This window comes from Ammodytes marinus, assembly GCF_949987685.1.
Source record: "Ammodytes marinus genome assembly, chromosome: 2".
NCBI classification, from domain to species: Eukaryota; Metazoa; Chordata; class Actinopteri; order Uranoscopiformes; family Ammodytidae; genus Ammodytes; species Ammodytes marinus.
This window is the reverse complement of record NC_137231.1, coordinates 19,005,986-19,028,106: the sequence shown is the minus strand read 5'-3', so window position 1 is coordinate 19,028,106 and position 22,121 is coordinate 19,005,986. Positions and strand designations below refer to the sequence as shown.

Here is a 22,121-nt window from a genome sequence, read left to right as displayed (position 1 = left end):
GAAGCATAGTATTAGACAACATATATGTGACAACAGTAGGCCTACCCATGATGTGCACAATACAATTCAAGAAAATATAGGATGGATTATAAAATGGTTATTTGGTTAAGCACTGTTTTCTGATTGATCCGACTGTGTAAAAAATAATAAAAAATGCATAGATGGGCCTACAAAACAACTTGTTTCTTATATTCAATTATGACATAATAAACCGTTTTATTTCTTGTAGGCCTATTTAATTTATTTACCCTCTTATGCAGGTCTGCCGTCTTACAGGGTAGGATACAGTCTACCTAAACTACTATATAATGTTAACTTTCTGTAGGCCTATACTTTGTACACCCTTTTGAGCAACGTTAAGCCATAAAAGGAAACAATTGTCTGAATACAAATTAAAGGGGAACGGAAGCAAAGGAATCTCGTTCATCAGCTCGTGTTTCATTGGGGACAACATTCGACGTAACACATAACATTGGCTACTCGAACCGACTCGAACCATGGCTTCCTTGAAACGCTGACGAAGTTTGGCTCGCATTTTATAACTTGATACGTATCCAAATAAATATAGCCTGCCTGTTTATAAAGTACTGGACCGTTCGTGTGTGTAATTTGAGTGAGATCGACTTCCATGTTTTTTCCAACTACATCACTTAGAGGTGACAACTAGAGCCAGAGATGTAAACTGGAGGTGGGTGAATTATTTTTTTTTGAATGGGCAGGTGATAAGAAACTTCAATTGAACTTAAATAACTACTATTCCTCATGAATAGCATATGATGTGTTTTCCAATTGTACAACTACAAGAATCAGTTATTTCTCTTAATTAAATAGACAACAACAAAAAACGTGGTAATGAAGATGATTCATTACTATCTATTTTCTATCAATCATGTCTTGATAGCCTATGTCTAATTACTTTAAAATATATTTGTATTACAGAAACTTCCGAAGTTCCTAACTTTTGACAGGGGTGAACCTGCTGTAAAAAGTTATCAACATGTCTTCTGAGGGGGAGACTTCTCTGACCTCTGCACCTCCCTCCTCCTCTTCCTGCTCTTCACCTCCCCCCGCTCCCCACTTCATCGGGAAGAAGGAGGACATTGTCAAGGCTGGGCGCATGACCAGGCTGGTGAATGGATGCAGAGATGTATTGGTCCTGTACGACCAGGGCAAGTTGCATGCAATGGACAAGCACTGCTACCGTAAGCTCTGTACTACACTCTGTGTGTGTGTGTGTGTGTGTGTGTGTGTGTGTGTGTGTGTGTGTGTGTGTGTGTGTGTGTGTGTGTGTGTGTGTGTGTGTGTGTGTGTGTGTGTGTGTGTGTGTGTGTGTGTGTGTGTGTGTGTGTGTGTGTGTGTGCGCGCATATTAGATAAAGCCATAACTTATGCAGCATTATTTTTCTGAAGTGTGGCTTTTGAAGTGTGGAATTTACTTTTCTGTACACACGTCACATATTTGAAATACTTGCTGTTAAGAAACACTGCTGTCTAAAATGACAGTTGTTTTTCTGTTAACAGATGCGGGTGGTGCATTACAGCATGGAGACATTGAGGCAAGTTGTGTATACTTTTTTCTCAATATTTAAAAAAAAAAGCTATGCATGAGTCTATTTTTAATTTTTTTTGTTAGTTTGTTGCTTGCTTGTTCAAGCATTCCAGTGTATAAAATAGCTATTTATATTATATTAACTTTACTTGTAAGGCTGATACCATCTTATCTCTTTAATAACCTTCATGCTGTGCAAACATCAGGAGTTTAATGGGCTGCTGTGCATTGTGTGTCCATGGCACAAGTACAAGATCACGCTGGCAGAAGGGGAAGGGCTTTACCAAGCCGTGGAAGATCCTACAGCCAAACCCCTGAGAACACACTGGAGGTCCAAAGGTGTCAAACAGAGGATTCACAAGGTCACAGAGGTCAACGGGGATGTCTATGTAACTCTGAACAATGCCAGCGAGGCCATTGAGTCAGATGTCTACCAAACTGAGAGATATAGGTCTGTCTTACTCAATGCTAAGCCAAAACCCAAGCCCAATAAATAGCTACACACACTCATGGATTTCTCAGAGTGGTTACTGGTTTTGGTTATTCAGCCAAAAATAATGGAATGCTTCAAGGACTATTTGGGAAGTTTTTTTTTAAACTGGAAAGCATTTCAATGCACTTTTGAGTCTGTATTGATATTAATTGTCATTGGGAAAAATCAAATACCAGGAAATACCTGGCAAATGTGTATGAAGGATTGAATAAGACGAATGTAGGATATGTAAGCAGCAGATGCAGGATATGTGTTATTTCAGAGTGGATTACTCGGCTTCACTTAGACATCCAAATAATTTAGAGTCTTTTGACATTGAACTTGAATATCGCTAGTGTGTGAGTGTTAAAATTTGCCAAGCAAACAATTAAGTTGAAATACAACCTTGGGGATTTGAAAACTGTGATATAAAGAAAGATGTCTGTCGAGTGTGAAGGTGTTCAAATTGGAGGTTTTGTGCGGAAAACTTTTAAAACCTTGCCCAGCCAACTAGACTTAAAGGCCTACTTCACCGGTTTGAATATGAAGGTGTATTGAATTCTGAGATCCTATGTAGTATAAATGTGCGAAAAAAATTGAAAGGCTAGGATGAACCGATTTCAATTTCTTTCACACATTTATACTACATAGGATCTCAGAATTCAATACACCTTCATATTCAAACCGGTGAAGTAGGCCTTTAAGCATACATGCTGTTACTAGTGCTGCTAGTGGAACAGCATGATAATCATCAAGATCCAAACAGCGGAATGGGCAAAGTATAAAATAGTAAAAATAAACTATCTCAACCAACTACTACTGTAAAATGCTTCTTTAATGCTACATTACTGCATTTCTAACCACAACCCAATAATATAATTATCTTAACTATCCGTTAATATTCTTATCTTAATCAGGTCTGATCATTTAAAATGCTTGTGTGGATAAGCTATGGGGGTGTAATGGGTTTTAATCATGTTTTAAGGTTTTAACCTATGGTCTTTTATACAGGCTATGGTGTTAACAGACGCTAGGTGGCAGCACTGCGCCTGGTGTTGTTTGATTTGCCATTACAACTGAAAGAGAAGAGCAAGTCACATCCTGTCGATGCACAAAGACTCTTCAGCAGCATGTATTTTGCTAACATCTCTTAAATTTGTAAATATTTTGTAAGTTTCCGACCCAAGATGGTAACTAACAGAATATAAATCCCCAGGACTACAACAATTTTTCACTTTTTGCTCTTTCTTCGTTGCCGTGATGGCATCAGGTAGGTCTGAGCCAGACTGATACGTATAATAAAAGTTTTTTATTTTACAGTTTGCATTCCTTGGGTTGTACACTCACAGCTGGCATTGTGTTCGATTGTTTCCAAACCTATTTTACAGTTTGCATTCCTTGGGTTGTACACTCACAGCTGGCATTGTGTTCGATTGTTTCCAAACCTTCTTTAGAGGATGAAGTCAATCTGCTGGTCATCGTGGTGGATGTAAATCCGATATGGTGGGGCCAGCAAGCTCAACGTGATGCCGAGGTATTACTGTTATTATTCTGACTAATTAATTAGTTTTTTCTGGATGTTTATTTATTGAATGCGGCTGAGGATGAACAACAGCTCACTGTCCACTTGTCTCCTTCCAGTTCACCCTGTCCAAGTGTCTGGATGCTGTCATGGTGATGGGGAACGCTCACATGGCCATGACCAGGACAAACAAGCTGGCTGTCATCGCGAGCCACTGTCAAGACAGGTAACTTTCTAGAGCAGTGGTGGAAATTAACTTTGTACAGTTAGGCTACTTGTGACGTACTTTAGCATAATAAAGGGCTTTTACTTTTTCAACCAAAGTTATACACTTATTTCACTACAGCTCCTCAGAGGGAAATATGAATCCACCTCGACAAGCTGCTACAACAATAAAATACTGTTGATGACACATTAATGTATTAACAATTTAATAGTCCTATATAATTGTAAATCACTCAATTGAGAGTTGTTTCTGCAGAACCAGTTCTTTTGAGTATTTTACTTAAGTCTTTGTCATTTACATGAAGGACTTTTACTTGTGATGGAGAATCTTTACACGGTTGCACTGGTACTTTTGATAAATGATCTGGTCCTCTGGAATGTAATGTGATGCTCCTGTCACTACTAATATGCACGTGTGTCCCTCTTACTTTATTTCAGTCACTTCCTGTACCCCAGTAAGAGCTGGAGAGGCAGGGACTGCAATGGAGATGATGCTCCCACCAGCGGGGATGGAAAATATGAACTCCTGTCAGTCGCCAATAACCTAATTGCTGAAGAGATCAGGAATGTTATGACGAAAAGTAGGTTGTTTGTGTGCAATTAATATACAATTGATAGAGCAAATTCAAGTACAGGGTTTCTCCACATACTAAAGGTAAAAATAAGATGGTTACTGTCTTTGCAAGTAATGCACTGTGTTTATAGCTTTCAGGTTTGTAATGATGCTGCATAGCATTGCTAACTCAAGAAAGTTGACTTTGCTTTTACTTTGATTACAGCGGAAGTGAGGGGGGATTCAACTGATACTTTGTTGGCAGGATCCCTTGCCAAAGCTCTTTGCTGTATCCTTTCAATAAAACTCTTTACATTTTTGACATATGATATATTAAAAATCAGCTAAAAAAATAGCAACTGCCGTTAATGCAAAATGAAATTAATTAATGAATGGACTGCAGTTATCACAAGCTTAAAAGATAAAGAAGTGCAAGGAGGACTCATCTTTACTTTTTTGGAAGGACACTTTTCTTGCATATGCAGTTTCATATTCTTTTTTTATCTGTTGGTAATACTCTTTCTTGCCTGAAATACAGTTTCCTTTCCTGGTCAACTCGAAAGAAATGTCTGCAGATGGTTTTTCTATCTTTTTCTCTGTGTATACGGCAATGAGTGTGCCTGCAATTTGACTGTTGTTCCTTAAACCTTTTTAATATTCAGATATTCACAGGGTCTCAAAAGAGCTGGAAGGTAATTGAAAAAAAAATATTGTGAAGCTTTATGATTCTAATTATTGGGTACTGTTTTTGCATTCAGTATTTAAAAATGTGTGTAATGTATGCATTTTTTTCTTCTATAGTTGGACAGGATATAAAAGCAAGACTAATGGTAAGCCTTAAATGGTCAAATATTATGAATGCTTTTGTTTTATTCCCATGATTTTGAACAGTCTCTGTATTTTGTTTATTGATAGGTGATAAACGCGGCCAAGGACTGTGCCCTCCAGTACATGAACTTCATGAATGTCATTTTTGCTGCCCAGAAACAGGTAAAATCATTGATGTTGCTTGTGTTTATCTGTGCTGTTCACTTATTTGAACTTGCAAATGTATTTATATTTTAAAACAGAATATCCTGATAGATGCCTGTGTGTTGGATTCAGACTCGGGTCTCCTTCAGCAGGTACATTTATCTGGCTTTGTTGGACATTGATGGCATTAAAGTTTCTGTATATTATTAGCAGTATTCAGTGGGATTTGGTGTAGTGCACAACTTAAGCAGTAATGTTCAGTTACCTTTACACATCCAGGTTTTTTACCTTCATTGTTTTGTTTTGTAGGCTTGTGATATCACTGGAGGATTATACCTCAAGATACCGCAGAAACTTGCCCTGGCACAATACCTCTTGGTAAGATTGTAACACAGTTTTTTAAATTGTTTTCTGAGTTTAATTTATCTCATCTTTCTAAAGAAAGGTTCTGCTTTGTGGTGGTGGTCTTTTCTGAACAGTGGGTGTTCCTGCCTGACTCTGAGCAGCGTTCACAGCTGGTTTTGCCGCCGCCTGCCCACGTCGACTACAGAGCTGCATGTTTCTGCCATCGTAACCTCATTGACATTGGTTATGTATGCTCGGTTTGTCTGTCAAGTGAGTATGATTCAGAAAAAACAAGGAAAACAAATGCATGACAACAATCTTCATAGTCCTGGCCAAAGCTGCAGTTGCAGTGCATTTTCATGGTGACACTTTCTCGTCTTTTCTTCAAGTATTCTGCAACTTCAGCCCCATCTGTACAACATGCGAGTGAGTCTTTTCACTTTTTCTATGTATTATTATAAAATGAATGCATGCATCTGAAATGTTCAATGTGATTTGACTTTCACCATGTCAGCATTAGGATCTAAATATTTTTTCTTTTTAGGACTGCCTTCAAAATCCAACTACCACAGATGGTCAAGCCCAAAAAGAAGAAACTCAAGCAAGCTACATGATTTTTGCTTTATTCAGTTAGTTACTTTTGATATTCTGATAATACAATTCTCTGAAATCGACATCCAAGAAGTGTGTTTGGGGCAGTATGGTCATATGAACATGTTGACATAACTTATGTTTATGTTATGTTTACTTGTATAAGTAGGCTGATATTTTAGTTTACTGTTCTTAACATAAGACTTTATAATTCCAGTGTCATTTTAAGAGTGTCAAGTTTATCCCAGACTGAATTCTCCCCTTTATTTCCTCTTCGTAGAGACAATTGTTTTCCCCAAAAAGTTTGCTGAATGGGAATACATCCAACTATTTACCATATAAAACGTCCATCTAAACATTTGGCCAGAGTTAATCACATTTGTTCACCAGTCTTAATTTATATGCAATTTATTTGTTCTTATTGATGAGTACAGGCACACAACCTTAAGCAGTTCATGGTGTTGGTTTAACACAGTTAAATCAGCCTTCATAGAAATAGCCTCACTCGGGTTACTGTTTTGGGAAAAGAAAAAGAACTTGACATTTTTGGGATGTACATCTTTATAATCAAAGAAGAATCCATTATGTTCTTAATGTTGGTCACATCACTTTGGTTTTCTCATGTGTCTCCAACTCCTCTTAGCTGAAACAATTATGTGTTGAGGTGCGAATAGTTTTAATGAAAACATAATAACTTGTGTTCAGTTTAGAAACAAGTGAATGTGTATTAAAATCCAAGAATCTTCAAAGTTCACTGAAAACAAATGTTGTAATCTTTAATTCCATGTGGAACAAACATTTTGGTAATGCGTCATCTTCCGACAAAGATTCCCCGTTTAGCTGTAGCTTTGAAATAGCTTTAACAGTATGAAATCAAGTGTTGAAAATAAGTCTTTATTTATGATGGCTAGTTATTTAGCTTTTTAGTGTTGGTTCATCACTTTAGCATACTGTAAAACATTTCAACAACTACTTCAGATTTGTATTAATTGTCAGATATACTTGATTAACCATATTAATCTTCAGAAGTATTCTAAAACCAAACTGACCACTTGCACACTAGAAAAAGATTCATGAACAAGGCTAATTGCGATTACATTTGCTGAGTGCATCTATGCTCTGGAGAGGAAGAACCCTCAAGTCTTGAAGCCATAAGTCAATTGAATGAAAAAGTATTCTAATTAACAGTACAAAGTAGATATGTTTATTTAGTAAACTCAGCATGGCTTATCTTCACAAAAGTACTTTGAAAAATTAATAAGATGGAAAATGTCTGCAGTATGTACAAAATCTGCTTGAAACCTTCCAGGAGTAAGTGGAGGTTTTGCAACTGTTATTCTGCACAATATGGTGATCACCGGTGGATTGGAACAATGTTGCATCTGAAAAAGAGCAAGGACCGGTAAGTGAACCACTTAAATATGCTGATACAAAAAAAAACTGATTTTTAATTTATCGCCAATCATGCGTCTGAGGTGGATGTACAAAAGAGTATTTTACCAATATCACTGCAACTACTTTGTCAAAGAAAATCCTATGCACTGACAGAAACACATTTGCCAAGCTCACTCCCAAATATTAGCCTCTAATAGACTCTCGCCCAACTGATAAATCTGTGCCATTGCAAATACACGACTGATTGTGTCTGTAGCACTTACCCCAGCAGACCTCGTCCTGACCACCGCTGTGGAGTCAGACTCATCACAGCTTTCTGCTCATCCCGAATGACTGAGACACGTAATGGTTTCTGTAAAAGGACATTGCAATTTATTCTCCAGTTATTCAGTGTGTTCAGAAATATTTAACCTATTATTTGGTAATACAAAAAAATCATAGAAACTCTTGTCTTATTATAACAAATTGCCTAATAGAAAATATCTAAATAATAAGAAATCTTATCAGAAGTTAAATCAAAAGTATTGTTTAGTATAAATATATTTTTGGAGTTAATTAAGACATTGAACTGCATCACATTAAAATACAATTAACACAATTGTCGGATCCAAAAAAGCGTCTGTGGATTTTGTCAGTAGCTTACCCCTTCGCTGTGTTGTACCACAGAGGCAATATTCTGAAGGTTATGAAAGTTTGCCGTGTTCACAGAGCCAAACTCAATGACTTCATCGCCAACTCTGAGTCCCTTTGGGAAGAAACAACCATTTACTGTAAAAACAGCAACAAAATCAACAACTTTTTACATTGAAACTTTACAAAAAAGTATGCTTTATCTGACGGATTTAAAAAACAGTTCACATCACTCACAGCTCCACAGGCGGGCGAGCCTTGTGTCACAGCATCCACCCGTGCAAAGGGAGGAGGAAGAGTAACCTGCTGCTCCATCGCGCCTCCCTGCGCCTCCGACTCATCCTTCACATGCTTGGCTTTCTCTCGAGCATGCAGCTTGTGCAGGGCTTCTTCTATCTCAATCATGATGGCCTTGTGATCGTTTTGAAGGCCTGAAACGTAACATCAAAGCTTGACCTTTGCAATTAGAATACTTATGCATTAAAAGAGAAGTGTATTAATAAAGAGCTGCAATGACTACTTAATTCTTGCTTGACAGAATCTCAACAAACAGCAATTATGATAATAAATGTATCTAACCTAAAGCGCTTTGCAGACCAGCTGACTTCAGTGTTCACCGGTAGTAGGACAATGTCTTTTTTAAATGTAAAACTAAACCTGATTCTGATTAAATTAAATTATGTGAGAATCTTTTTCAATGTGTGGATTTGCTGCTTTCTCAAATGAACATGATCTTAAATAAAAAATCTTGGACTGTTGGTTGGTCAAAACATGACTTTTATATGTCAGCTTGGACATTTTCACTGTTTGAATCACATATTAAATGAATAATCAAGTATTAGCAATTAACTGATATCTAAAATGATCATTAGTAGAACCCTTCAGTGATATAATTAACATGCTTTAAGTAGCCTAGTAGTAGTATCAGCTAGTGACATCTTTAAAAAGTGGCAACACGGGTTGGAAAGGTAATCAACTGCCAATATTGTGCCTGCCATGTATTTTGCGGACTGTTATGTCTTGACCAACATGTTTGCGAATACGTTGGAAAATACAAGGTATTGGTTCTCCTAACAAACATTAGGTTAACCCCTGAACTGCTAGATAACATATTAGATTTGCTGCTACAACTAAACATCAACATACTTACAAATGCAATATCTGAATGACTTTAACAGACTTGCACTTCATGTTAATGGGTAGTTCACAGACAGTTACCAAAACGTAGCCTAGTCTCAGAGAAAACACCAGAAACAACACTCGCGCTTCCACTCACATGCGATATTGTGTCTTGCTATCCTGATCTGGTATACGTTAACGTCTTCTCGGGGAAATCCCTCTTCGTCAACCAAGGGACCCTCAACTCCGACACCTTGCTGTCAAAATAAAGTGAAAAGACGGTGGCATGTTCAGAAAGGTAGGCTACAGAACATCCGCAATAAGTGGTCCAATTTGTATTATTGCACAATATGTCTGACTGATTATCTGAAAACAAGCTTACGTCTTCCAAAACATCATAATAGGCTTTAATCTGCTCTTCAATATCATCCTTCTTTTTAACAAGGTTTTTCACATCTTCCATTGTTGTTTCTCCTGTCATCTTCATGGCTGCTTCTTAAGCGTACATCCGGGCTCGAGCTGGATGGACGGTCTTTCCGGTGTAGCGTGTAACGCCAAATTCTGTCACGTCATGGTCACGTCAGGACGGCCTCTTTTGCTCTGTATCGCCCCCAACTGGTCGATTAACAAACATATTAAATAAAACATTATTATTTATTTATTTTACAGCAAATGAGTGGTAGCCATATAATTCACAACCCTTCTTTCATTTGTAAAAAAAAATCAACAAATAATTGCCACATAAATTACACCACTGTTCAATGTTCACCACATGTAACACCACTGCATTGTATCTTTGTACGCTAAACTGTGCAGTTTTCCTATTTTTATACTTATAACAGACTATCTGTTTCCTTCACATATATTTCCTTACTTTATTTGAGTGCTTCTTACCTTTTATACAAAATATTAGTTTATTTATTTGATTAAGCCTATTACTCTGCTGCACTATCCTCTTTGCTGCTTTAATGGTGTTAATTTTTTCCACTATGGGACTAATAAAGGAATATCTTATCTTCTCTAATACCAATCTCTACTTTTATCAATAGTTTCTGCATGGCATTAAAAACATAGTAAAGTAATTGACTATGACTACTAGTCGATGAGCATGTGCACGTACCAATGTCTTCTATTCAAGTTTTATACTTTATATAATTGTGCTCGACCAATCACTTCCTTTCAGCGACACATTCACCAACATGAAGTATTTAAAGGTCAATTAAACCTCTGTTTTTGCTTCAGGCAGCAAACCACTTGTGAAATGATAAAAACACTCAACACATTTACACTCAATTTCCATCATTTAAGAACACATAAATCAGTTCAGCATAGAATCTATTAACAAACCTGTATGACTTTGAAAAGAAGAACATTAACTATGTATTTTGTCTTTCTCTGAGTACTTGTGTGTTTGTATCTATGTTAATTGTTACTCATGATGTTCTGTTTTGTTACATCCCTACTGACTACAGATGTTTATTAGCATTTTTCAAACTCAAATCAAATACAAAAATACAACTTAGAAATAACAATTGTAGGCCAAATGTTCTACAAAGAAGTGCCTTCTGAAACCTTTCCCCAAAAGAAAACACAAGATCGAATCATATAAGTCAACTTTAAAATAATATTGGATACATTTATTGATAAAAACATATACTTCAATTTGTGAGAGAACTATGAATATTTGTAAACAGTGCGTACCTTCTTTCCCACTAACGCAAATGATAAAATGTGTAACAAATATATAGGCATTTCATCTTTGTACAAACTGTAAAGGCGTCATGTTGCGGACAGTCACATAGCTCAAACATGGTTTGACTAAATCCAACCCCTGACTAGTAGTGGTCTTACACTTTCTCCTGTAGCATATTTCAGTTCACAGTGGTCTATACAGTCATATGAAAAAGTTTGGGAACCCCTCTCAGCCGGCATTATAATTGACTCTGCTTTCACAAAAAAAAATATAAAAGTGGTATGTCTTTAATTTACCAGGAACAGCTAAGTACTGGGATGTTTTCCAAACAAAGATTTTTTGGAAAGCAGTATTTGGTTGTATGAAATAAAATAAAATGTGAAAAACTGGCTGTGCAAAAATATGGGTACCCTTGTGGTTTTGTTGATTTTAATGCCTGTAACAGCATGTAAAACTGATGACTTTAAACACAAAGTTGGTTGGATTATATTGTTAAGCCTTCAACCTCATAGAAATGTCTGTTTAATCATGAGAAAATGTATTTTAGGTGCCTAAATGCAAGTTGCACTTCTCTTTGACTCTCTGCTGAAGTGAGACAGAATGGGATCATCAAAACAGCTCCCAAAAGATCTTAAAAACAAAGATTATTCATTGTCATGGTTTAGGGGAAGGCTACAAGAAGCTTTCCCAAAGGTTTCAATTGTCAATTTCTACTGTAAGGAACGTTGTCAGGGAATGGAAGGACACAGGCACAGTTGCAGTTAAACCCAGGTCTAGCAGACCAAGAAAAGTACAAGAGCGGCATATGCGGCGGATTGTGAGAATGGTTGCACACAACCCAAAGATCACCTCCAAAGACCTGCAAGAACATCTGGCTGCAGATTGTGTATCTGTACATGGTTCTACAATTCAGTGCAATTTGCACCAAAACATCTGTATGGCCGGGTGATGAGAAGGAAGCCCTTTCCGCGCCCACGCCACAGATACAGTTGCATGGAGTATGCAAAAGCTCATTTAGACAAGCCAGCTTCATATTGGAAGAAAATGCTTTGGACTGATGAGACAAAAATTAAGTTATTTGGTCTTTATAAAAAACAGATGTTTTGGTGCAAATTGCGCTGAATTGTTGAACGATGTACAGATACACAATCTGCAGCCAGATGTTCTTGCAGGTCTTTGGAGGTGATCTGTGGGTTGTGTGCAACCATTCTCACAATCCTCCACCTATGCCGCTCCTGTTTTTTTCTTGGTCTGCCATGCCTGGGTTTAACTGCCACTATGCCTGTGTCCTTCCATTTCCTGACAACGTTCCCTACAGTCGAAATTGACAATTGAAACCTTTGGGAAAGCTTCTTGTAGCCTTCCCCTAAACCATGACAATGAACAATCTTTGTTTTTAAGATCTTTTGGGAGCTGTTTTGATGATCCCATTCTGTCTCACTTCAGCAGAGAGTCAAAGAGAAGTGCAACTTGCATTTAGGCACCTAAAATACATTTTCTCATGATTAAACAGACATTTCTATGAGGTTCAAGGCTTAACAACATAATCCAACCAACTTTGTGTTTAAAGTCATCAGTTTTACATGCTGTTACAGGCATTAAAATCAACAAAACCACAAGGGTACCCATATTTTTGCACAGCCAGTTTTTCACATTTTATTTTATTTCATACAACCAAATAATGCTTTTCAAAAAATCTTTGTTTGGAAAACATCCCAGTACTTAGCTGTTCCTGGTAAATTAAAGACATACCACTTTTATATTTTTTTTGTGAAAGCAGAGTCAATTATAATGCCGGCTGAGAGGGGTTCCCAAACTTTTTCATATGACTGTATATAAGCACATTGGTATAGACTGTTGGAAAAATTTGAAAATTAAACAAGTGTTCAGTGATATCTCTGAGTGCTTCAATTAATATCAATTTAATCACATCTGTTGCTATATCATGGAATGTATTTTTAAAGGCCTTTACCCTGAATCAGGACACAAGTGAAAGTCTTATTTTATTTGTATTTTTTTTTACCAAACTCATTAAAATAAAACTGTGTGCACTTTGATAACGAGTGTCAAAAAAGTTCCTTCAAGAAGTTGTCCTTCATGTTTAATTGGTTAACATATCCAAACTTTCCGCAGTTGGGAACTGTGCAAATGTGGCATTGGGACATACATCTCTGCTAGTTTTGCAGCCTTCATAAGTTAGTGCTGGTGATTAAAAAGAGTAATGTACCCGATTAGCTGTATTTGTTAATATAACTAACAGTCTGTATCTTTTGGACCTTCATGTAGATCTGTAAGAACGACCCTAGACTGTTCTTTGTCTTCCCCTTGCAGAGATGCTTGAGATGAAGATGGGACATCAGCCTGAGCCGTAATCTCCTTCTGTACCTGAGCAAACTGGGCCGATGCCTCATCCAGTTGTGAATTAACTGCTTCGACCCACTTTTTTAGCTGCACGTTGAGAGCATCCATCCCTTGGTCCAGGTTTTCCTGTCTGCCTTTAAGCTCTTCTAACAGGTGTTGTGTGTCACTGGCAACCTGCTCTCTCTTGTTTCCACCGGGTGGAGCGCGCTGACGCAGCATGTAGCCCTCAAAGTCTTCTGGACTGAGGTTGAGTGCTGGTCCATCCAGCTTTTCAATGAAAGCCACGGCACAAGACTGAAACAGGGAACAAGTTCAACATTGTGAGTGATCGCTCCACCTCATTCCACAGCATCCTGTGGTGAATGCTGGATGAGGAACTTTGCAATAGACTTACCAAATTTGTGAAATAGTAGCCGCTCTCTCCTGCCATCAGACTGTGAGGGAGGCCGAAACGGATCACATATTGCATGTTGGAGTGCAGACGAGGTGGGTTGGCCTTTAGCACCACATAAATCAGGCCGGACAGGAAGTCATCAGCATTAGTGGGCTCACTGTTTGAGATGGAGAGTGCTTCGAACACATGCTGACAGCATTTGGATACACATGCAAGTTTGTCCTGAGGCGCTCGTTTGGCATCCATTTCAATTATGGCTGTTAAACAAATGAGGGCAGAACAAAATGTCAGACTAACATTTCAGACCCTTTAATGATGCTTACAGAACATGGGAAACACGCTACTTTCTCTCATGAGCTAAGAAGGATAGATCAATATGGATATACACTTTGCTTTTCTGTGGGATTAGATAGATAGATCAAGACGAATTATCTGTCCATTTTACTATAAAATTTAAACTAGCAGCCAGTTAGCTTAGCTTATAATGCGCTGTTTTGCGATAGGTTACGAAAGCCTTATATTCAGCGGTAACACATGAGTAATATTGATTTTCTCATCCAACTCTCCCCCAGAAAGCTCATAAGTATAATTACCAAATTGTCAAACTATTCATTTTAGTAGTGGAGTTACCAATCACCTGTTATAGCAGGCAGAAAGGGGTCGCTTGTGACTGTAGTCTCTTTATCAGGAAAAGGTACACACAGCATCTCTGGAGTAACCCAGTTTAAGGAGCTGCGAAGCAAAGACATCAATGTCAAACAGGACACTAGGTTGGAGGTTTTGATCACACACACTAAACAGTGGCTTGTGTCTCAGGGTTACCGTATTCTTCTCTGGAGAGCCAGGTCCTTTTGTTCATCATCACAGCTGTCATGGCAGAAAGCCCATTTGTGCAACCGCGTCATTATTAACTTCTCTACGTGCTCCATTATCTGGGTGACCTGAGCCTCAGGAAAACCTGAAAATAAATATCCCAAAAGTCCTTTGATATGATCATATTTCAGAAATAAACCGTCTAAAAAAAAGGGCTGAACTGGACTGTACTCACTGTTAAAATATTCAGCAAAAGACTGGTAGAAATCTTGCACTAGATCGGACTGCTTCTGTACTGGAAGATCCTGTAAAGATGGTGAGACTATGATCAGAAGAGCCCCGAAAAATCAAAGAAAAATTATAGGAAGAGGAATGTTAAACTTTGAAACAGATAAGTACATGGTAAGCCTCCATTGTGTTGAGGAAAGCTGTGCACCGGGACTGCAATCGCTGAGAGGAAGGGCTTCGAAGTATCTTTAGGAAGCCAGTGAAGTTCCCAGGCTCCAGGCTCTGGTAGGCTTTTAACACATTGGTAAATCCTTCAGAAGAATCTGGAGGGACAACAAGAGGATGTTGATCTAGTTTTTTTTTTGTTTTGTTTTTTTTAAATGGAGGGGGGGAGGGGGAGAATTTAAACTCAATTGTAATATGCAAAGTGGCAGCATTTGTGGAAACACCACTGGCCCAGTCACAGATAACAAGGTTCAATCCCTCCAGCAGGACTTTCAGGTTGGTTGTGAAGATGTTAGGATAAGGACACTACATTACCTATTTGCAAATTATCTGTACATTATACACATGGTATTTGCTAGAATTGTATTGTTTGTAACCTGGAATCGTTCTGAAGAGGTGCCTGATGTTATCTGTTAAATATTTGGCCTTTCTCTCATGAAGCAGGATTGGTAAATTACCCATTTGCTGCATAGAGAAAAATTGGAAACAGCCTCCTCTCAAAAGTCCTGAAAAAACTATTCAATAAAAACCGTCTAACGCTGTGCTAAAGGCAAACACAAACCACAAAAGAGGTCAGTAAGTCAACCATTTTGCTTTGATAATTAGACTTTCTAGAATCATAATCAGCAGCAACTGCTTGTGTACTTCTTGCAGTTCCAATCTCCCTTACTTGTAGTAGAGAATTTTGGATTTTTTATTGTTTCAAGGCCTTTAGTTTCGTTAGCACAACATTTTTTTTGCTATAGATTGTGGGTTTATACAGCAGGGTCTGAACCAAATGTGGTAAGGTGGCTAATTCAGCGACTCTTACGGCCTCCACACGCATCCTTGGTCTACCTCTGGAGCGCGTCGCCTTCCGTTACTGCTGCCTCTCTCGCGCTTTTTCCGACGTGCGTCTCTCAGAAAAAAATAGGCAAGGCTCCAGAGGTGAAGTGTAGCGTCGCTGCAGACTCGCCTCCGACGGGCATCGGCAGTGCACCCGAGGTTGGATGTGTGGCTGCTCCAGGTTGATTACACAGTCGCAGAAAAAAACAAAACGCAGACGCGCAGTAGAGGTAGGATGTCTGTGGAGGCTTTCACAGAGGTGGTCCGACCTAAAGAGGTGGTCTCAGGGCTGTACAGTGCGACAGTTTTGATCGCATTTGCTACTGGAATTGATCACGTGCGATGATGAATACAAGTCCACTCGCACTAGTGCTAATGAGCAGATGCACAACACTGCTTAGAGGGCTCTTCAATAACTATCTCCAAATGCGGGTAAATGTAGTCTTTGGCTGGTGAAAGATGTGCGCTCTGGATCTGTGCTTGTGCGGCGATATAACCGGAAGGAGACGGCTCTTTACATTACCGCAGTTAAGTTAGCGCGTGTGCAAGCAGAACATTTCCTGTGCGCCTTCACATTAAAAGCCTGTTACTAGCCAAACATGAGTTGACTTTTATTCTGAAGCCGGTAAAACAGGAAGTTAGCGCTTCAGCTTGCAGTGCTCTAGCTACAAAGGCAACTCATTCAGCTGCAGAGAGTTTGAAATAAGCCACTGAAGAACTACTCTCAGCACATTCACAACAACCAATTTAATTTATCCTAAATTTTACCAATATGTATACTTATTCATTTAACAAGCTATGTTTAATGTTTTAAAGTTTGGTTTTAATTAACAGAAGGACATTTTCTATTTTTGTTATTATTATTAATATAATAATTATATATACAAAAAAATATATAGATACAGATATTATTTTTATATTCTTATGGGGAGAAATAATTCTGAATCAGCAAAAAATTGCAATTGGCAGGTTAGATTCTTTTGTCTAAATTGCAATCAGTGCAACCCTATTAATTTTTCTACAATTATTACTGCACACACTAGGATATAATATTAATTGTGAATCTCAAATTAGACCAAGATGACAGCCTCAAAGGTAATTAGAGCGAAATGCAAGGGTTAAGGTTATGCAAGTTTTCGAACATACTTTCTGTGCTACCAAATTTATTTTTGTGCTACTGATTTTTTTGGCTTGCTAGCACCAGTGCTACCACCTAAAAAAATAAGCGTACAGCCCTGGGTCTTGGTCCGGAATATACCAAAACATGGTTCGGTCAGCGTCCAGTGTGAAAGCATGTTTTGGATGGTTCGGACACTTTCTGACCAATTACAGGAAGTCCTGGCCGGCTATTGTCAGTCACAAAGAGGAGAAATTAGCCTCTGACAGGCGAGCATGGGCAGTGGGTTGCTGACGGGAGTTTTTTAAATAATTGTTTTATACAACTGTAGTCAAAGTGGGAGGTGTGTGTGGGCTGGGCGGCTGCCTGAACTATACAGTGCTGCAGGAAATAATATAAATGTTTCTTCATTCATTCAAACTGATAAAGGCTATACCGCCAAAGAGAAACGCAGACGTCAGACGCACGTCCATCTACAACCCAATCAATGTCCAGTATAGGGGGACGCAGCCCATGTAGATGATATACACATGATGTGGGTATGTCATGGAAAGTTCTTTAGTGCGCCTGCAAAACTGTAATGTGAAACCAAACCTATGCGGATCAAATCTATACAGGGTATTAAAAAAAGATTAAAGCGAAAAGAACCACCTTGGCGTTTTGGAGGTGATGGGCCTCCCCAGAAGAGTCTCCTCATTGTGTTAATTCGGCGGCCTTTCTCAGTGTTTTTTTTCTCCTCGAATTTGGAGAAGGTCAGAGGAGTTCCATCACTGCTTGGTCTACAAGGAACGACAACATTATAAATATCACTGTTAATCAAAATCCCTCACGATGATAATTGAAAAGTTAATTAGAAGATAGTTATAGAACCTATTTTTTCAATCACATATTTACATTTGTATGTATAACAATGTCCTCTAATATAAAATCAGGTAATCATAAATAGTATAACTATGACGTTTCAATTTGTATTGCTTTTAAAGATGTTATGAAAAAAATCCCATCTACACACTGACTCAATCATACAAATGTCAGTACAGCTTGAAAAAAGGTTCCTTGAGTCTGAATCACCTTGTGTCTGGTGTGGAGGCCGCAGCCTGACGCGCTCGCTCTCTCCAGCACTTGGAGCAGAAGCCTTGCCAGGCAGGGTTTCCATAGTACCCACAGGCGTTCTTGCAAAGCAGCTCCTGCTGAGAAACTCTGATTCCTCTTTGCTTATCTGTCCACATTGTAGAGCTATCTCGTGTACTACTCCCACCTATTAGACATAATAAAATCCTTATTTCAAAAAATTAAAAACTATTTAATATTCTCTGTAGGTCTAAGAAAATTCCTTAGCCAGTTTATCTGGTGTTTGTGATTACAGGGGCCTACACCTCACAAGGCTCATCGTTGGAACATAACCTCAGGCTTTACTGCTGACTTGGACACAAGATGTTGCCATTCAGCGTTAAAACTAGTGCTAGACCTATATAGGGTTTTCAATGCAAATATATAATGCTGATATCACATTATTATTATTTTTAATATTTTGCATTTGATAAGATACACATTTTCAAAATTAAAGGAACGCTTATGCTTCACACATTATTAGAAAAAAATTTAATCGGCCTCGTGAGCAGAGATATGGGCCGATGCTGATTATTAAAAATGCTGAACAGATGAATCGTCTATCTCTAGTTAAAGGTGAAGTAAGCGATTTATTTATGTTAATAGAAGTGTTAAATCGCTCTTTATTCATACAGTGAACACGTATATAGTGTGCGCGTTTCATAAAGCCGATATCTCAGTCACCCGCTCTGCATGTAATCTGCAAATAAACTTTTCGGGGATCCCACTACTGATAACCAATCAGAAGAGAGAACGCAACGAATCGGCACCCGTCTCACTGCCGGTGCAGAGCGACAGATGGGTGAATGTGTATGCGCCTACAATGGCGCAGCAGGTAAAAATCCTTTCCAAAGTCTGTTTTGATGGGTTTCATTATGTTTTATTCTACGTACGGATCTGAGATGATGCTAGATAACTCGCCGCTTGAAAACTGCAGTGGTGACGTGGAGACGAGGGAGGGGACTGCTAACTGCAGTCACTGACAGGAAGTTAGCTAAACTGACCATTCGGCTTACTGAACCTTTAAAACCCAGGAACACAACTTTCTAAAGATCAAAATGTTATTGTGTTGTGTAGGGAAGGCAACATATACGATGTTATCACAAATTATGATTCAGGCAAACACTCTCAACATGTTATTGATGTGGAGAAGGGCCGTTATCGGAATAGCCAGAACATTTGTGACTTAAAAAAGCGTGTAAGCTCTCAACAAGTAAATTATTTATTTCCTTTCCTGACATTTTTAATGCCTCAAATTTAATTTGTTTGGTGGTTTTTCACTTTAAATAGTGTGCTACCTGTGATGCAATAAAAGTATGTGTTTTTGTAATGTAATGTAAAGTCATGTATGTTTTAGAGCCATTTTGAGTTTCAAGAACATGAAGATCATTATCAGGATAACATAGTGAATCGCAATTATTTTGGATGTTACGTTTAGAAGAACTAATAACTTTTTTTATAAATATATAAAAATTGCACTCATTTTGGTGTAGAAATTCTTAGCATTTTAAGGTAATGCTTATTAGTTTATCGTGTAATGTTTAATTAGAGACTTTCTTCATAGCCAACAAACACACTTTCACGTGACTGGCTACTCCCGCTGTTCGGAATAAACATTTTCACATTATTACTACAGTAGGCAGGAAGCTAAAATGACATTCTGCGACTGAAACTCAGATTAAATTGAATAAGAAACGAAACACAGCAGTGAGGGTTGAGTCTGTCACAGTTAAAAGGTTAAGTGGCTGACAGTCAGGTGAGCGGATTGGAGAGAACAAACCGGCTAATGTATTAGCTAACTTTGCAGCCCACATTAGCTAAAGCTGAAACAATTGAACTCGGCTAATTATTTAAATAAATCAACTGAAATGATCTCGGAGATTAAAATGAAGGGGGGGAAAGGTATAAATAAGGTTAAGGTTTTAGTTGTTTTAATGCCGCCTCACCTGTTAGCTCGTGAAATCATAACCAGCCGTGTTCCCTTATGGCAGTACTCTCTCCACTTTCCAACAGTCGCAAACTTATCACAACTTGGTCAACCACAACAATAATCCTTCACACTTCGGTAAATAAGATGTTGTTAAAAGAGTGTACCACAGAGGTAGCGAAAATACTCTGAATAAAAAGTTGACGACACGAAAAACGCAGATCGAAAATCAGCAGCCAGGGAGACGGACTGAATGAGTAACCGGAAAATACTTTTGGGAAACAGACAGTAAAAATAAAGGTCGTGATGATTCCACACGATGTGGAACTTTCAAAGTAAAAGCGTGTTTAATGTTTAATGTCTTTACAGGAAGCGTTATTATGCTAGCAGCAAGTAGGCTATGCCTTGTCGCCACAGTCTATGATTGTCTGTGTGTGTGTGTGTGTGTGTGTGTGTGTGTGTGTGTGTGTGTGTGTGTGTGTGTGTGTGTGTGTGTGTGTGTGTGTGTGTGTGTGTGTATACTTTTTTGTACAAATCTAAATTTTCAGAAACAACCTCTTCTTTTTGACAAAGTGTACACTGCCTAGCCTTCCTTGTTCAGCACTCAACAGTTTTTCGGCTGTGACAGCCTGTTTCTATGGCCATATTGTGTCCACTCAGTCTGTAGCCTACATTATCTACGTTTAAATTAGTTTTCTGTTAGTTTTTAACTTTTTAGTCTTTCTTTCAGTTTTTCTAAATGTTTCTATCCGCATCATGAGACGCTTTAAAATCCCGGGTATTCACCATAGATAGACTATTTAAAAAAGTATTCACCTTATTGAAAACACTGCCTTCTGGTGGTCACTCTTCGTAACCACAGCCTTGTGTTTCATGGCAGTTTTATTTTTTGAATGTTTTGACAGGAAGTAGTATTACAATACTAAATCTAACTTGATGAGTGCAGTTGCACCGTATCGGTGTGACCACAAGAGGGCGGTAGCACCTTAGGGATGTATAGCGATTAGCGCCACTCTCGAGAAAAGTACGTCAGGCTCCTGTTAATTATTTCGCTTATTATGGCTACTAACTAAATCAACCAATTCATTGAAGCAAAATGTCGTTTTAAGTAGGCTATGTTTTTATTGATTTAGATCCTCTAATCCAGTGCTTCTCAATTATTTTCTGTCATGCCCCCCCTAGGGGACAGAATTTTTTTCGCGCCCCCCCTAAATTGAAATACGATTGAGAACCTGCCAATATTTATTTATTTATCTGTACAAAACCACTGTATGAGTTTCTGGCACGAGCATTCTGCATACAATCACCTTATTATCAAATTAGATAACAAAAATTAGCTGAGATAACTTCTGCAGCAAAAACATTCAAAGTTCAGTTTATTAGCTCAATTTGTAACATTTAAACAAGACTGCTCAGTCTGTGTGAATCTCAGGACAGAGAAACAAGAGCAAATGATTCACTGAGGTTTGCATTTCATTCAAAACATTTTTAAACTGTAAACATAGTTAAGGTGGTGTTTTTTTATTATTATAGGCCAATAGGCCTTCTGTCATGCGATAACCAATAATTCATTAACGTTAATATTAGTCTACTTGCTTGATTTCTTTTTAAAGAACCTACAGAGACACTTGGAGACACATGTGTACATTTATTTACTGCAAATCGCGGCCTATGCGATTGACCATACACAAGCACACATAGCGCTTGCTAGCACTTAATTTTTTTTTTTTTTTTCGTTGGAAATCAAGGCAGCCCGCGCCCCCCCTGACAACTCACGGCGGGCGCGCCCCACCATTTGAGAAGCACTGCTCTAATCTATGTCAATGACAATATGCGGCTACAAACTTACTAGGTCTACGTCGTTTTGAGTGAAGTCCTTGACATAGGCTAACTGTCTCAGAACTCCATAACTTTTTTTTCTTATATATTTTTTACAGTAGGACTAGGCTAGATCATGTCTGTCCATATGTATAGGCCTATCCTACTTGATGAAATTAAAACAGAACACTCTCCCCTGGCTTAAATGAAATGCCCTACCACAAGAGGTTTGTGAAAG

General features: G+C 38.3%; 4 protein-coding genes across 8 annotated transcripts; 2 read left to right on the top strand and 2 right to left on the bottom strand.

Moving 5' to 3' along the window:
• Positions 1-487: 487 nt before the first annotated feature.
• Positions 488-2,045, top strand: LOC307264505 (Rieske domain-containing protein-like; the record flags this gene model as incomplete). Its single annotated transcript, XM_080045916.1, has 4 exons — positions 488-688; positions 940-1,202; positions 1,521-1,555; positions 1,755-2,045. Exons 2-4 carry the CDS (start codon positions 998-1,000, stop codon positions 2,043-2,045), a joined length of 531 nt encoding a protein of 176 aa, XP_079902042.1. The 5' UTR covers positions 488-688; positions 940-997.
• Positions 1,868-6,486, top strand: gtf2h3 (general transcription factor IIH, polypeptide 3). 4 transcript variants are annotated; one of them, XM_080045880.1, is made up of 13 exons: positions 1,868-1,999; positions 3,475-3,554; positions 3,662-3,768; positions 4,206-4,348; positions 4,547-4,609; positions 4,983-5,012; positions 5,122-5,150; positions 5,236-5,310; positions 5,391-5,444; positions 5,602-5,670; positions 5,772-5,907; positions 6,027-6,063; positions 6,182-6,486. In XM_080045880.1, the coding sequence occupies exons 1-13, from the start codon at positions 1,951-1,953 to the stop codon at positions 6,249-6,251; spliced, it is 942 nt and encodes a 313-aa protein (XP_079902006.1). In that variant the 5' UTR covers positions 1,868-1,950; the 3' UTR covers positions 6,252-6,486. The 4 variants fall into 4 exon arrangements, with proteins under 4 accessions (XP_079902006.1, XP_079902007.1, XP_079902005.1 ...); XM_080045881.1 differs by lacking the exon at positions 1,868-1,999 and adding an exon at positions 3,113-3,290; XM_080045879.1 differs by lacking the exon at positions 1,868-1,999 and adding an exon at positions 3,113-3,290 and having other exon boundaries at positions 3,409-3,554.
• A 134-nt stretch (positions 6,487-6,620) lies between these two features.
• Positions 6,621-9,910, bottom strand: psmd9 (proteasome 26S subunit, non-ATPase 9). The gene is made up of 6 exons (XM_080045908.1): positions 9,755-9,910; positions 9,530-9,629; positions 8,491-8,684; positions 8,267-8,368; positions 7,887-7,975; positions 6,621-7,610 (listed from the first exon to the last, which is right to left on the bottom strand). The coding sequence occupies exons 1-6, from the start codon at positions 9,857-9,859 to the stop codon at positions 7,583-7,585; spliced, it is 618 nt and encodes a 205-aa protein (XP_079902034.1). The 5' UTR covers positions 9,860-9,910; the 3' UTR covers positions 6,621-7,582.
• Position 9,911: 1 nt separating this feature from the next.
• On the bottom strand, positions 9,912-20,237 carry LOC307264450 (rab5 GDP/GTP exchange factor-like). Of its 2 annotated transcripts, XM_080045862.1 has the most exons (10): positions 20,085-20,237; positions 18,100-18,286; positions 17,680-17,807; positions 15,033-15,184; positions 14,869-14,938; positions 14,643-14,778; positions 14,458-14,552; positions 13,821-14,077; positions 13,451-13,720; positions 9,912-9,987 (listed from the first exon to the last, which is right to left on the bottom strand). In XM_080045862.1, the coding sequence occupies exons 2-10, from the start codon at positions 18,255-18,257 to the stop codon at positions 9,937-9,939; spliced, it is 1,317 nt and encodes a 438-aa protein (XP_079901988.1). In that variant the 5' UTR covers positions 18,258-18,286; positions 20,085-20,237; the 3' UTR covers positions 9,912-9,936. The 2 variants fall into 2 exon arrangements, with proteins under 2 accessions (XP_079901988.1, XP_079901987.1); XM_080045861.1 differs by lacking the exon at positions 9,912-9,987 and having other exon boundaries at positions 12,691-13,720.
• Between the last annotated feature and the right edge of the window lie 1,884 nt (positions 20,238-22,121).

Coding starts and splice junctions, on each gene's coding strand:
- gtf2h3 (XM_080045879.1), top strand. Junction 5,013..5,121: donor GGTCTCAAAAGAGCTGGAAG/GTAATTGAAAAA, acceptor TTTCTTCTATAG/TTGGACAGGATATAAAAGCA. Junction 5,445..5,601: donor ACTCGGGTCTCCTTCAGCAG/GTACATTTATCT, acceptor TTTGTTTTGTAG/GCTTGTGATATCACTGGAGG.
- psmd9 (XM_080045908.1), bottom strand. CDS start 9,859: ATGAAGATGACAGGAGAAACAACAATGGAAGATGTGAAAAACCTTGTT. Junction 9,630..9,754: donor ATTATGATGTTTTGGAAGAC/GTAAGCTTGTTT, acceptor TTATTTTGACAG/CAAGGTGTCGGAGTTGAGGG. Junction 8,369..8,490: donor GCTCGCCCGCCTGTGGAGCT/GTGAGTGATGTG, acceptor TTCTTCCCAAAG/GGACTCAGAGTTGGCGATGA.
- LOC307264450 (XM_080045861.1), bottom strand. CDS start 18,257: ATGTGGACAGATAAGCAAAGAGGAATCAGAGTTTCTCAGCAGGAGCTG. Junction 14,939..15,032: donor ACACAATGGAGGCTTACCAT/GTACTTATCTGT, acceptor CCATCTTTACAG/GATCTTCCAGTACAGAAGCA. Junction 14,779..14,868: donor TTTTGCTGAATATTTTAACA/GTGAGTACAGTC, acceptor ATTTATTTTCAG/GTTTTCCTGAGGCTCAGGTC.